At 42.3% G+C, this 14,877-nt stretch overlaps 1 protein-coding gene across 1 annotated transcript; it reads right to left on the reverse strand.

The window, feature by feature from the left end:
* Positions 1–11,899: 11,899 nt before the first annotated feature.
* On the reverse strand, positions 11,900–14,524 carry LOC121870831. The gene is made up of 3 exons (XM_042372797.1): positions 14,288–14,524; positions 12,971–13,093; positions 11,900–12,424 (listed from the first exon to the last, which is right to left on the reverse strand). The coding sequence occupies exons 1-3, from the start codon at positions 14,461–14,463 to the stop codon at positions 12,304–12,306; spliced, it is 420 nt and encodes a 139-aa protein (XP_042228731.1). The 5' UTR covers positions 14,464–14,524; the 3' UTR covers positions 11,900–12,303.
* Between the last annotated feature and the right edge of the window lie 353 nt (positions 14,525–14,877).

Genomic DNA, 14,877 nt, shown 5'->3' on the forward strand with positions numbered 1-14,877 from the left:
AGCTGCACCAGTTGTTTCCAGTAAACTTTCCTCATGTATGGAAAGTCACCTCATCGATGGAGAGAAAATGGTCCATTAAATTTTCGTCATTGATTTATTCATTAACATATCCTGTCTTTTAAAATTATTTTCCATCACACAAATTACTTACTCTGTTGTACCGAGTTAGTGAAGTGTTCTCAAAATAGATAGGGAATATATAGAATTCCTGTAAATGTATAGGTGTGTGTGTGTGTGTGTGTGTGTGTGTGTGTGTGTGTGTGTGTGTGTGTGTGTGTGTGTGTGATGTGTGTTCGTATCCTACATTAAATCCTACTCACGCTACAATTGGAAGAGGGTGAAAACAGATTACTCGTGGTGATGCATAATGGGGTTGTCATCAGACTCGGAGACCCAGCCATATTGTTAACCCAAAACAGTACAGCCACAGAGAGAGATTTTGGATACGAAATTATAAAAAAGTGAGATAAGACGTAATCGAATGGCAACTGATATAGTTGTTTTGACCCAAAACTGGATTGCGGATTTCATGGTTAGAGATGGAGGGAGGGAGGGAGAAGGAGAAGGAGGGGCCTGGGGAAATTGAAGTAAGATAGAGGAAGGGGAAAATGATGGAATGGAGGAGGGACTGGATCAATGAATAGAAACATGGGGAAATAGGGAGAGAGAAGTTTGGAATGGCGATAGAAGAAGAGGGAGGAGGGAAAAGAAAAGGAAGGGGAGGATGGAGAGGGAGAGATTAGAAGGGTGTGCGGTAGAAGGGAGAGGTAAGGGAGTGGAACAAGGAAGAAATGAGGATGCGAGGGAAAGAGATGAGGAGATTTTGGGAGGTGGAGGGGAGGAAGGGGAGGGGTAAGTAATATTCACGACGTGGGGAATGGAGGAGAGGAACGGCGAGCAGCAGAAGAAGTGATTAAGTAAGAAGAGGGAGATGTGAGAGAGAGTTTGGAAGGAGAGGAGAGAGAGGGAAGAGAGTTGAAGGAAAGGTGGGGTTGAGAGGGGGGAAGGGGGTTGGGGGAGAGTCAGGAAGTTATGTGGGTAGTTGGGTAATCGGGGGGAAAAGGGAGGGGAGAGGTGAGTGGGAGAAAGACGAGGGGAAAAGTGAGAGGAATGACTGAGAAAATCGGAAGAGAGGGAAGTTTCGTGAACAAACACACTCACATATACACATGTCAGTAGGTTTGATAAAAAATATATATATAAAATGGCAAAACTGAAAAAAAATTATGAAAGAAAGTGTTAGCTGATTGTAATATTATGTTCTGAACTACACCTGAATCACCACGTGTGTGTGTGTGTGTGTGTGTGTGTGTGTGTGTGTGTGTGTGTGTGTGTGTGTGTGTGTGTTTATGTGTGTGTGTGTTACATTTTCCTGTAGTGGATGTCTTCATAACATTGAACACACACACACGCACAGCTTCACACTACAGCTGTCCTGGAACATCAAAAGGGGGTGACCCGACACCTTGAATAAAATCAATTGATACTACAATTATAGAGGAAAATATTCATTCACTTCTCTTATATGATTCCACAATTAAGTATTTTCTAAAGCCTAAAATTTTCATCTGATTATCTCGTGAACTCTGTTTGAGGTTCTTCCTTTAAGATTAAGTCTCAATGTACACTGGAATTATTGTAAAAATATTCAAACATCATTTAAATTTTCTCCACCAATACTAATTAATCAGGTGTTTGATCCTCAGGTGATGAGTTATTAATGAACTTCCGTCACTGTCTTATACAGAAATAATCAGATTAGTTCTGCATGTATATTATGTATAAAAAATGCTCTTTCTCACACTATCTTATTCTTTGCTAACAGTCTAATACAGTATGATCTATTTAGTAACACCTTATAGCATATTGTTATCCAGGTGAGACTAAATGTTCAAATTTATATCCATGGGGGAAGTGTACAGCGTTGATCAGGTGCCACCATATGTAGTCATGGTCTGGTCTCACTTGGCCCAGAGGTTGATACTGTTGTTGATGTTTGCTGTATATCAGTATTTTCTGGGTAAATAAACTGTTTCAATTTTAATTTTTAATAATTTTCATCTCCATGGTGATAAAGTAATATAAATATAAGTATCATTAATACTTTATGGCATTAGACTTTCATTTGGCGTAATGCTTTTTTTGGGGGGGGGGGGGACTGAGTTTTATAAGTAATATTGTAATGAATAATTTATTTATGGCTGTTGTTGAAATATTATAGTGATACGTGTGTGTGTGACCGTTTTCTGTATATATACCTTCGCGTCCAGGTAAAGGCTTCACCTGTGTACCGCACCGTGTAATGATTCTCCCACCTTATGGAAGTCACTGTATGTGTGTTTTCTTGTTGTTGTTTAAGTTCTAATTTTCTAAATACTTCGGACACCTATTCTAAGACACAGATATATAATGATATAACACATAAAACATTAATGGATGTATTTAGTTGCTACTGAACATTCCTATGAGATAAATAAATGGTATGGTTTGGTTTTTGCGTGAGTATAGAGTATAAACATTGATAATAAACAGCATGAATGAATGACACAAAATTGTAAGCGATAAATCTGGATTGGTTATATTCTACTAATGAGGGGAGAGAAGGCTGTTTATGCGTCATCATCCTTCATCATCCAGGAAGTCTTTTACCAGGATGATCTAAATACAGTATTATAAGATCATTCAGCAGTCATAAACTACATCATGTTACCCTCTGTGAGTTGATTGATTTTATGATTCAACTTGTTTCATAGTTAGTGAGTTGTTTGGGGTTCAGACAATCAAATTACCTCAGAAAGTGAAGTGTTATATACTGCACAGAGTGATTCAAATGTCCGGAATTGTAGGAATATTTCATTTTAGGTTTTAGTATAATAATAGTTCAAGATGTGTGCATCTCACACACACACACACACACACACACACACACACACACACACACACACACACACACACACACACACACACAAGTTCGCGGAAATTTTCTAGTCACTGAAACATCGATTTCAACATATTCATTTCTAATGAAATTTTCACTTTTCAGCACTTCGTTGAGACACGAGACTGCCAAGGTCATTATGTGTGTGAGTGTGTGTGTGTGTGTGTGTATGTGTGTGTGTGTGTGTGTGTGTGTGCTTGTCAGATGTTCACAATTTGAACAATTGTTATAGTAAATTTAAGATGAAAAATTCCTATAGTTCCGAACTTTTGAATCACTCTGTTTTATGTTATAAGCTAAAAAAACACAGTAATTTTAACTTCAAGCACTAAGTATGACAACACCTGCCACCTGTCTCATTAGCACTACTCATTTTCAAGATATCAAACTTGTTCTCGTATCTTCTGTTCTTTATATTAGGTTTTCTAGGTAGAATATAAGGGAGTAATTAAATATTTGTATTATATGTGACAAAGGTTCTACTAACCAGCAGAATAATACAGGTGTAGCCGTAGATGTGTGTCGCCTAAGATAAGTTGAGTAACTGAACTGATCATAAAAAAAAAAAAATGACATTATCGTCGTCGTCGCTGTAGTAAAAACGATAACTTTGTCTCGCTTTCCGTGACTTCCGGCGCACGCGAGGTAAGAAAACAGCTTGGTATTATTCCTTCACCTCCCTCTCACTCCCCGGCCGCCTCTGTCCAAGCTGTGAGTGTGACCTAAGAACAGATTATAGTGTATATGAGTTATAACACATCTATTTATTATCTATCAAAATATACAAGCCAATAAAGCAAATTGTTTCATAATTCATCCTTGATACTATTGAAAAATTGTAGCGAAATTTATTAAGACAGACATTTACGCATGAGTTTCACCCGTGGAGGCTGTACCAGTTACATTGTTATGCAGTTATTACATTCCTGGTCGGTGTGTGCGGTGACTCTCGGCACAGAGACAGACAAACATTAATGTGACCATAACACAGAAAGCATTTACGGTTATACGGTCATGTGTGAAAGGTTTCTACTGCATTTATGACGTCACAGCCTTCTTCGTGATCTGCCAATAAAAAATAATGCAGTTATCATAAACAGCTGGTGATAATTCCTGGTGAGTATCTTTAAACAACCTGGTAACATTGTAAATGTGATTTGTGGGCCATCAACACACGGGCGACTTAATGGCAAGAGACGCTATCAGCTTATCGGTACATACTGTGTAGATCCTGCTTTGGTTATCAATGATTTAGTGCCATCAATCTCTTTAATGTTCTCTGGACACAGTGATGAAAGGTGTGTGTGTGTGTGATTGATTTTGATTTTGCCGCTTGCAGCGGCTACTTTATTGTGCACCCCACACTCATCCTGTGAGCGGTAGCGCAAAAGGATTACAGAGTAGGGTTTACAAAGGGTCATAATAATTAACCCCGGTTGTCAGGATATTATGGCACCGAAAGTTACACAGTATTTCATTTACATTTTTTGTTTAGTTCTATACATATAGGGTAACTTATTCACAAATGCGTGAGAACAGGCGTGTGAGGCAGTATGTCTGGCCTCACACTTTGTTATTCACATTTACGTGGGAGGTATTCAAGCACATTGTGTATTTGGTTCTGTACATGAGAACTGATATAGTTACTGAGTGCAAAAAAGTGGATACAATCTTAATATGTCGGCTATCTTGCCATTAGAGATGAAGTGTTGTGCCATTTCACACACAGTGTGCTTGGACCTGTCCGTAAAAGGTTCTATCTTCACACAGTCGAGGACGTAGTGTTCAAGTGTGTGTATATGTATATTTTTACTTTACTGACCAGATTTTGTTTACATCTGCTTGAGGAACGCGCCAGAAGTACTTATATCTAACCTTAATCTAGCGGTTACAACATCTTGTAATCTAATTGATCTTGTTACTTGCTCCATATACATGTTTCACTTGATACATCTCATCATGGTAACCTATGGATCGACTAGTGCCTGTTTGCACTTGTCTACTTGCGTCAAACTCATCAATAAGTTCTTTCCTAATTACAGTTTTAAGAGTTCTTTTTGACAAACCCAAATTGTGTTCAACGGTGTCTTTGTTAGACGCGAGTTTGGCGAGGGCATCAACTCTCATGTTTTATGAGGCCTATGTGAGAGGGGATCCACAACAGTTTGACCCTGACACCCCGGTCAACAAGGCACGCATATTTGTGTCTGGCTTCAGAGACAAGAGCGTGACAACCTGAGTCGAGGGTACCAAGGGCAAGTAGTGAGGATAGAGTCAGTGATGATGAGACTGTCAGTAACAGTGGTTTCAATGAATTTAATAGCTGTGAGTATGGCAACTAATTCAGTTTGTAGAGTGGATGCCCAGTTGTTAATTCCAACTCCTTTCTCAATTATATTACCGTCAGGTTGAGTCACAACAATAGCACTTCCAGCCCTCCCACAGGCGGTGTTTAGAGATCCATCAGTGTAGATGGTCTGTGTGATATTATCATCAGTCTGTAGAGTGTGTATGTGTTCAAGGGCTCTCTTTTTTTGGCAGTGTGTTGGAGATAAATGCTTTGTATAATTAATTTTTTAGGCGGATACGTCGGTATTGTGATATCGAAGGGAACTGTCCGCCAGGGTGGCAGGAAGCGCTGTTGTGTCTCAACTTTGTACAGGTGGTCTAGTCCAAATATCTTCATATGTGTAGCTGTAGTTTGGATCCATTTAGACTCAGTAGTCCCATGGTTCATACATTCTAGCAATTTTAAGGAAACAATGTTATCAGGATCACCACGCAGAAACCTCAGGGCTATCATGAGGTTGACTTCAATTATTCTATCTTTGACACTGGGTATACCTAGTTCTTTCCTCATATTAAGTACTTTAGTGCTCATGGGACATCCTAGGATAATTCTGAGGGCTTTATTTTGCATTTTCTCGAGCTTGTCAACGCCTTTCCCGTCACGAATGACCAGGGCTGGTGCGTGGTAATCTATCAGAGATCTTATATAGCCAAGGTACATTGTTTTAACAATTCTAATATTAGCACCATAGTGCGGGCTGTACCCCGCTACACTTCTAAGAGGTCTCAGTCTGTCAGTACATTGGCGGGTTAGCTGTTGTATGGCAGGTAGGGTGCAAGGGACGGAAACACCAAGATATTTAAAAGAAGAAACATAGTCAATAGTGTTGTTACCTATCTTGAACTTGGCGGGGCCGCGTTTGCGGTTCCCAGCTTGTTTGTTGAACACCTTAGTTTTGTCAGTGGAGATAATAAGACCGAGGTGTTCACAGGCTGCATATACATGGTTCAGGGTGGTTTGCATTTCACGATGAGTTTTAGTATGTATAAGAATATCATCAGCATAGCTGATTGAGATATTGCTGGGGTTGTCTGGTATTAAATTTAATAATGCATTCATAAGAACATTGAACAAAGTGGGGCTAAGTACTCCACCTTGAGGGGTACCAAGTTGCATATCTTTAACTTCACTTTTGTAACCCTGAAACAGTGCAGCAGCCCTTCTGTTGGTTAGGTAACCACTTATCCAGTGTAACAGCCTACCTCCTATATCCATTTTGGCTAGTTCGTACAATATCAGTTGCCTATTGGCAATATCAAATGCAACTTTTAGGTCAAGAAATGTGGTGTATCTGTGCCTTTCATCACCATGCACAGTTAGGAATGTGGTGATGCAATTATGTACACCTTTACCATGGGTGAAGCCATTTATGTTAGGAGACATGTGTTCTCTGATTCTATATAAGAGTCTGCCAAGAACCATCCTCTCAAAGGTTTTACACAGGCAGCTGGTTAGTGATATGGGACGAAAGGCATCAGGCTGTCCTGGTTTCGGTATTGGTACAACAATACTGCTGGTCCATGATGTGGGTAGTTGGCCCTCGGCATGACTCATATTGTACAATACCAACAATGGATTGCCTGGCACGCGCCTTAGTAGTCTAATGATGTTGTAGGTGACTCCGTCCTCTCCAGGGGAAGTAGACCTACCCCTGGCGAGGTAGTCTAATGATGTTGTAGGTGACTCCGTTCTCTCCAGGGGAAGTAGACCTACCCCTGGCGAGGGCGGCGTCAAGCTCCCACTCAGTATATGGAACATCACACTCATCGTGCTGTTTGCCCAGCATAAAGCTAATAAGATTACTTCTCTCTACAGACTTCGCATCAAGGAGTCCCCGAGTCCCAGCTGGTAACATGTCATAGCTCGACACATGAGCCCACTTTGTTATTAGCTCATTCGACTTTTGCAGAGGGTTTGGATGGGAGACGTGTCTACTGTTTTTACCTCTGATTATGTTTATGTCTTTCCAGGCTTTGCTGAGGGATGTGTGTTGGTTCAGGCTGTTGACATATGTCTCCCATGCATTTTGTCTGAGTTCGTTTACACGTTCCCTGACAGCAGCAAGGGAAGCTTGATACAATTGTAACATTTGAGGTGTTCTAATTTGTTTGTAACCCTTACCCACCCTCCTGACCCTAACCCTGAGTTTTTTCAGCTCAGGGTCATTATAGCACTGCTGTTGCCTGTTCCCATTATGCTGACCACGTTTTCTCCTTTTTTTGGTGGAGGCATTGTTGGTGAAGTATGTATAAGTCCTATCTATCAGATCGTCATGGAAACTTTGGTAGTTGTCAGGCTTGTAGTCCTTGTACCAGTCATGGATGAAGTCTATGAACTGGCTTTCATGTTCTTGCTTGACTGTGATTCTACGTCTGTTGAGTTTACCACCAGTGGGGGTGTCATTGGCTACATGTATACTAGCTTGGATTGGGCTGTGGTCAGACATAAGATCAGTGACAACATCAGAGCTATGAGTTGTGTATGATAGATTAAAGCCAATACATTTGTCTAGACCCCGCCATAGATGTGTGTTGGTTCATTATTACCTATAATTTGAACATCTTCATATGCGCTGAGAAGTGAGATAAGTCTCCTACCATTGGTGTTAGTGGTGGAGTCACCTAATTTCTTGTGTCTAGTATTCAGGTCACCCATTAGGACAGTGGGCTCAGTGTGTAAAAACTCTGGGAGATCTGTGTATTGAAGCTGATCTGAGGGAGCATAGGCGTTTAGCACGTTGAGTGTGGAGTTGCCCAGGTGGATAGTGATCCCATGGTACTGAAGGTTGGTAGTCTTTTTGGATACAAGAGGTACATGCGGGAGTGACTTCTTAACATACATCAAACATGTGTGAGTAGAACTAGGATCATAATACACATAATTGGGCAGACTGAGTGGGGGCTTACCATTAGGTGTGAAACACTCCTGCAGACACACAATATCGATGTCCTCAGTCACAACTTTGTGGTGTAGGTCAGGGTATCGTTTTCTAAGGGATGAGATGTTCCAACTCATCACCTTCACCGCTCTATATCTTTTTGGTTGGTATTAACACTGACCATTATGAAATGTATTTGGAAAGAAGCAAAAGGCACTGTATGATGCTGTTCTTTTCTGCGCTGCCTGTCCCTTCGGCAGGCAGTAGGCCAGTTAACCTTTTTGAAACATTTCTGGAGCATGTACGGCTCAACAATTGTTGTATTTCATTGGCAGACAACAACACACTTTGGTTACACTCGACATCACCACCATTTTCTGTTTGTGCTTGTTCATCTTCACTGACCATGTCCACAGAGGCATCAGTAGAACTGTTACCAGTATCACTATTTTCCTCTGCGTGGACACTAGTTCCTGGTGGGTCTTGAGTTTCCACATCTGGTACTGACATCTGAATGTCTTCAGTTTGACTGTAATTTTTTCGAAGTTGCTGCACTGTGTTGGTGGTGTTTTTTTCCTTTAGTGTATCACAGAGGCTCCCAAACATTTCAGTTAGAGTTGTAAACTGAGCTTTGAGTTCTTTAATTTCATTTTTCAAATCACTGATCTCTTCACGATGTGCAGGGAGTGTGTTGGCAGCTACCTGTTGTGTCGGTACATCTGTGTTGCCCCATGCTGATCTTTCGATGACTGCTGGTGATGATCCTGGAGCTTTGGTGGGGAGGGCAGGCCAGGGGTTGGCCGTAGGAGTACCCTAGCAGCATTAGTGTTTCTTGAGACCTGCCTGGGTGGCGGGTCTGGGCGCTGAAAGGGTGTAGGAGCTCTAGAACAGTTAGGGTGCCATACAGGAACTCCAACTGTTTTGCAGTTAATACACTTCTGTTGGATGACACCCCCTTGAGCAACTGTATCTCTGCAAACCTGTGTTGCATGTTGCCTTGAGCAGAGACCACACCACGGCTTAGTCGAGGGGCATAACCGGGCCACATGGCCCCAGTGCTGACAGTTGTAACACCTCCGGTTAGGGGGCTGATAGAGTGTTACCTTCAGAGTCCGATAGGCACCACGGACTCGAATGGTCTTGGGTGGGTCTTCCGAGCCAACCCAGTCTGCAATGACCGCATTCTTGCCCCTGAGTCGCTTCGTCCTTCTGATGTAGGGATGGGCTTCTAGTAGTGTAGGGGTCTGGTACTGGTCGAGCCCTATGATTATTATGGTTTTCTTGCTCGGTGGTTGGGATGATTGTTCCATGGTTATTCCCCTTATGCTATTGGTGAGGAGATCCTGTATGACTGCTGGATCGTTTCTAATCAGAACATGATCTTGTGTACCGACTCTGAACTGAAACTCAGCCTCAGGATATTTGTCTTCCGCATCGTTCAGGTGATGTACCTTCAGGGAAGTATAATCTTACTCTCATGGGGGGTTGTGGTTGTAGTTGATTGTCTCTAAGTCTTTCTGCCTTTTCGGCCTTCCGCTTGTTCCTGGACTGAACTAGTTGAAAACCATCTTCTCCGTTGGTGTCAAGGTCAACACCACAGTCGCCTGGCTCACTCAGTGCATCAGGAGAGTTAAAGCGAGCAGCTGGGTCTCCAGTCAACTCAGACATGGTGGAGTTACAGGGCTCGACTTATATGCCTACGTCAGAGGGCCGAGGACTGCTTGGCACTCCTAGGAAGTCAGCGGTGGTTGGGAGGCGTAACCCTCTTTGAGGACAAAGGAGATTGGCATCTACTGTACAGCGTATTAGCGGTGTGAGGGGAGGCCATGAGCGGGCCTCCCGCGGACGGAGTGTGGTGTCGGGGGGACTAAGGTAACAGGAGTATTCTCAGTTTATAAACACTTTTATTACACTACACTTGTTCTTAATAGCATGTCTGTTTTTCTGGTTAGATACAGTATCAAAGTCAATTTTAGTTTCAAAAGAACTAACCAGCTTGGCACACTATGAGGACGGGGGTTTGTGTAAGCAAACCCTCACCACATGGCCGAGCGTGACCACAAGGGTATAGGCCTTGCCTCGCGGGCACCTACACCTACACACGACACAGTGCTCAACACACGGTAGTTCACTTGTTATACAGGCAACATATTTGCAGTTGTTGACCTATCCCCACCCTACTGGGTGGTGTTGTGTTATATCGAAGTCAAGTGTGAAGCCGACCCACTGTTGTTCTCAGGGTGGACTGATTAGCACCTCCTTGTCAGGAGATGGCGGTCAGTACCCAGTGGTGCTTATCTCACTGGCGGGTCACGGCTCTCACTGGTACTGTCTAGTACTGAATTCACTGGCTTAAACACTGTTCTTAACTGTTCAACACTGGTTCCACTTCTTTCCGAAACGAAATGTCACTTTGGTTATGTTGATATCCCGGTGGTGAGGATGGGTCGGGGAGAGGGACTTGGGGAATGGGCCGACATGGCCAAGGGTGAGAGCTGCTCAGCAGGAGCAGCGCCTAAATAGGTCTTGACCCTACGTTGACCCAGTGTTGACCTGACCACCGTAGGGTGTAGGGAGTGGTAGGGTGAGGGTGTAGGGAGTGGAAAGGGTGTGGGTGTAGGGAGTGGAAAGGGTGAGGGTGTAGGGAGTGGTAGAGTGAGGGTGTAGGGAGTGGTAGAGTGAGGGTGCAGGGAGTGGTAGTGTGAGGGTGTAGGGAGTGCTAGGGTGAGGGTGTAGGGAGTGGTAGGGTGAGGGTGGAAGGAGTGGTAGGGTGAGGGTGTAGGGAGTGCTAGGGTGAGGGTGTAGGGAGTGCTAGGGTAAGGGTGTATGGAGTGGTAGGGTGAGGGTGCAGGAAGTGGTAGGGTGAGGGTGTAGGGAGTGGTAGGGTGAGGGTGTAGGGAGTGGTAGGGTGTAGGGACTGGTAGGGTGAGGGTGTAGGGAGTGGTAGGGTGAGGGTGTAGGGAGTGGTAGGGTGTAGGGAGTGGTAGTGTGAGGGTGTAGGGAGTGGTAGGGTGTAGGGAGTGATAGTGTGAGGGTGTAGGGAGTGCTCGGGTGAGTTCTGCAGCAACACGCACTCAACCATTACTTGTGTTCCTTTGGTTAACTAGGGAACGCACTCTTGTGTTGTGTGGTCTTTAATAATCTCACAAAAGGAAGAGAATATTATAAAACAAATATGTTGTTGACAAGTGTTGGTAAGTCACACGCTCATACAGGTGAGGTCGGCGGCGGCATCATTAACCTCCTTAACGTTTAAATATGATATTATTATGACTATGGGAGAGTGATTTTTAATAGAGGTCTCAAGAGAAAGGGTCATGATATTATGTAAGTTGACGCTGTATAAGTAACGCTGCTTATCTGTTGTGTGTAAAGCTGAGGTTTACACTACCATAAGAGTCTTCTTGACAGAGAACAAGACACACCCTCCCTACGTGTGTGGGTTGAGGATATATGGAGGCAGGTGTGGGTATATCTAGCTTCATTCTGTGTGACCCATGATCCAGCCCTCAAGAGGAGTAAACACAGTGGATAATGTGACTTAGTGAGTCACCATAATCATTACTTTTACACTAAATTATAATTCTCTTATGGTCTGCCTACGAGACCTCACTTGAGATATTACAAACTTGTGTACAGTACAGTACAGTACAGTAGGGTACTGTACTGTACTGGACTGTATTTATTATTGGTTGGCTTTCTTCAGTGGTTTAGGTTATATACATAAACAGTGTTTGCTGTGCAATATTTTATTATATTCTGCCAATATTCTCTAAATGATTAATAGATAATATATAATGTCTTGATAAAGTCTTACACAAGTAGTGATGACATGTCTCTATAAAGTGCTGTATTGGTTAGGTTACATTGGGTCATGTTCGAGGTGATAAATTTAGGGTTTGCTGGGGATAGGTGGGTTAGGTCATTAAGGGACAGGTTACATTAGGCCAGGCTGACATAGGAAGGTTTGGTCAGGTTTCCGGGTCCGGGGGTTAGTGAAGCCTGGAACACTAGCATGTCACTCCTTCAGATGAACAAATCCCAAGGAATTCCTCATAGTGGTCCTGGTAGTCGTGGTGCAGGTAAGAGAGAGGCAGCTGCTTCTCACACTACTTGTTGTAGTTGGTCATTGGTTTGTTATCTTAGGCACGTGATGGAACAATTGTACCCAGTGGAGTCATTCACGCCTTTGGTTATGAATTCGAGTTTCATCGCGTTGGTGGGGAAGACGCCGTTAGGTTTAACATTCCCGCAGAGTCTGTTGAGGATAACGCCATCATATAGTAATTAACATTGGCTGGTTATAGTGACAGGCAGGAGGTTATAGTGAGGTATTATTATCAGTTTATGCTCAGACTGAGGAGACAAAGTATTCGAGGTAACAGGAGTAATAATGTGTTAGTGGTTGTAATTAAAGTAATAGTTATTGAAGCATCAGAAGGTAGTAAGAGTGTTATTACTTGATAATATTACCAACATCAAAAGTAAAGGTTTAATGATAGATAAAAATAATGCAAGTATTGTTATGACTGGATCACATATTGTCTTTATGTCCAGTAACTACTAATGTTACTGTCAATATCACACACAGAAGCAGTAGTTGTTGTAGTAGTAGTAGTAGTAGTAGTAGTAGTAGTTGTAGTAGTAGTAGTGTAATTTTAAGGAGAACCAGTATTGTAATACTATTTGCATTGTATAATAACAATAGCAGTAAAAGTTGTTTTTTTTAGTTTGTAGTAAAGGTAGTAAGAGTAACAGTAGTAGAGGTGGTGGTGGTGGTGGTGTTGTACCGGGTAACACATACGTGGAGGAAGTGGTGTCGTAGGATATGATGAGTCGTTCATTGTCACAGTCTTCCAGGTTAAATACTTCGCAGGCGACTCCAAGCTTGGCACTCGGTGACTGGCAGACGATATTCTGTTGACAACTGTGGGAAGGAGTGAACACCTGTAGACGTTATTGTGGAAGACGGAATAATCTTAGAGGAATACAGGTGTTGGTGGAAGTAACACCTGTGGTGGTAATAATGTTAGAGGAACACAGGTAGAACTAACAACTGTAATCGTCTTTGTATCCTCGGGAAGGTTACAGTTTAGACGCCATTTAGTTTGTCATCTTGGTATTGTGTCTTAGATAGGGTTGTCATATCTGAACATTAAAAAAAGAGGACGTTCCCGTAGACATCAGCCGCCCCCCCCCCCGCATGGCACACACTTTGGCGCTATGTAACCTTGATGCAGCCGTGACCGTTTTATGCTCTGGAAAAGTACAACAAATCGTAAGCACTAGCTGTGGCACCAAGCGACAAACCCACAACAAAGACTAAGATCAAACACTGTCACTGCAGGTTAAAGACTGGCCAACCACCGGTCACCGTCATAGTTGTCGACACACGTAAATAATATAAGGAAAGTGGCTAGATTGTGGTTGGAAATTGCTAAAATGCCTTAAAAGCAGGACAAGAAAAACAAACGCTACCGTGTAAAATAAGCCATAAGAAAAAAATGGTATACTTTCAACATTTCATTTATGGCTGTAATAGCAACTAAATATAAAATAATATAATAATGCGCGTGGCTGAAGAACAAGGAAAAGCAGTACATGGCACTACAGTTTACCCCAAAAACTGCTAGCAGCTAAGTTGACACCACCGTACAGGCGTACACGTGACTTATCAGCTGACGAGAACTGAACAAGATCTCTACTGTTTCCACCTCCCCTCTCTCACAGTCTCTCTCTCTCTCTCTCGTCATTACAGTTTCATGTTAATTTCCGTGGAGAAAATGATGGAAGCTGAAATTCCGGACTTTTGAAGAATTTTAAAAATTCCTTCTGGATGAAGATTTCGAGACCTAAATGGAGGACATGTCCGGGAAAATACGGACGTATGGCAACCCTGGTCTTAGACATATTGGAACACCTTTAATTTAAGAGAAACATTAAACACCTTGAGGATCCTCGTTTAAAAGTTACAGTAACTTACGTTAATATGACTGCAGACGTGAACATGTATTTAACTGAAGCAACAGCACAAACATATTGACCTGAGACTACCTGTATTGTTATGGTGTACCTGTAGTGTTATGGTGTACCTGTGAAGGTGAACTGGGGATGATCTTACCTGCTCTTGTTGGTCAGGCGGGCGGGGTAACCTGGTGACTGCACCAAGACCACATCGCCGAGTTTCATGGTGTGGGGGCCACACGGAAGGATCACTGGATCTACCGGAGCAGTTTTGTTGTCTATTGCTCCCACAACCGTGACGGTCACCACCAGTAGCGTCAACATGTACTTCATCCTCAAACAACTTGTTCACTTTTCTGTAACAACTGAACAAGTTTTGTGGGTTAATAAAGTGTTTATTATCACATATAATAGTTATCTCCTACGACTTAGAATATAATATGAAATGTTTAACGTTCATGTTACCAGTAATAATAATTGTTTATGTTTTCACCTTAGTTACATCTTGATATGAATTAGTAAAAGTAACATACATCATTAATTCTGTTTTAGCCGATCTCGTAGGACCAGTCGTAACACCTGATAAGTGTAAACATGTTAACAACAATACTCATAATAAGAAAACTTAACAAAAGGTAAACATTTCAAACAATTTCGTGGATGATAAATGACCATCATAAATAATAATAATAATAATAATAATAATAATAGTAATAATTATGTTACACTGTTTAATTTGCCTCATTA

This window comes from Homarus americanus, unplaced genomic scaffold, assembly GCF_018991925.1.
Source record: "Homarus americanus isolate GMGI-L3 unplaced genomic scaffold, GMGI_Hamer_2.0 scaffold159, whole genome shotgun sequence".
NCBI classification, from domain to species: domain Eukaryota; kingdom Metazoa; phylum Arthropoda; class Malacostraca; order Decapoda; family Nephropidae; genus Homarus; species Homarus americanus.

Bases quoted from the DNA above. Each gene is read 5' to 3' on its own strand.
- LOC121870831 (XM_042372797.1), bottom strand. From the start codon at position 14,463: ATGAAGTACATGTTGACGCTACTGGTGGTGACCGTCACGGTTGTGGGA. The intron at 13,094-14,287 runs GTAAGATCATCC...TCCTTCCCACAG, and splicing joins CGCCTGACCAACAAGAGCAG to TTGTCAACAGAATATCGTCT. The intron at 12,425-12,970 runs GTATGTGTTACC...TATCCTCAACAG, and splicing joins TACGACACCACTTCCTCCAC to ACTCTGCGGGAATGTTAAAC.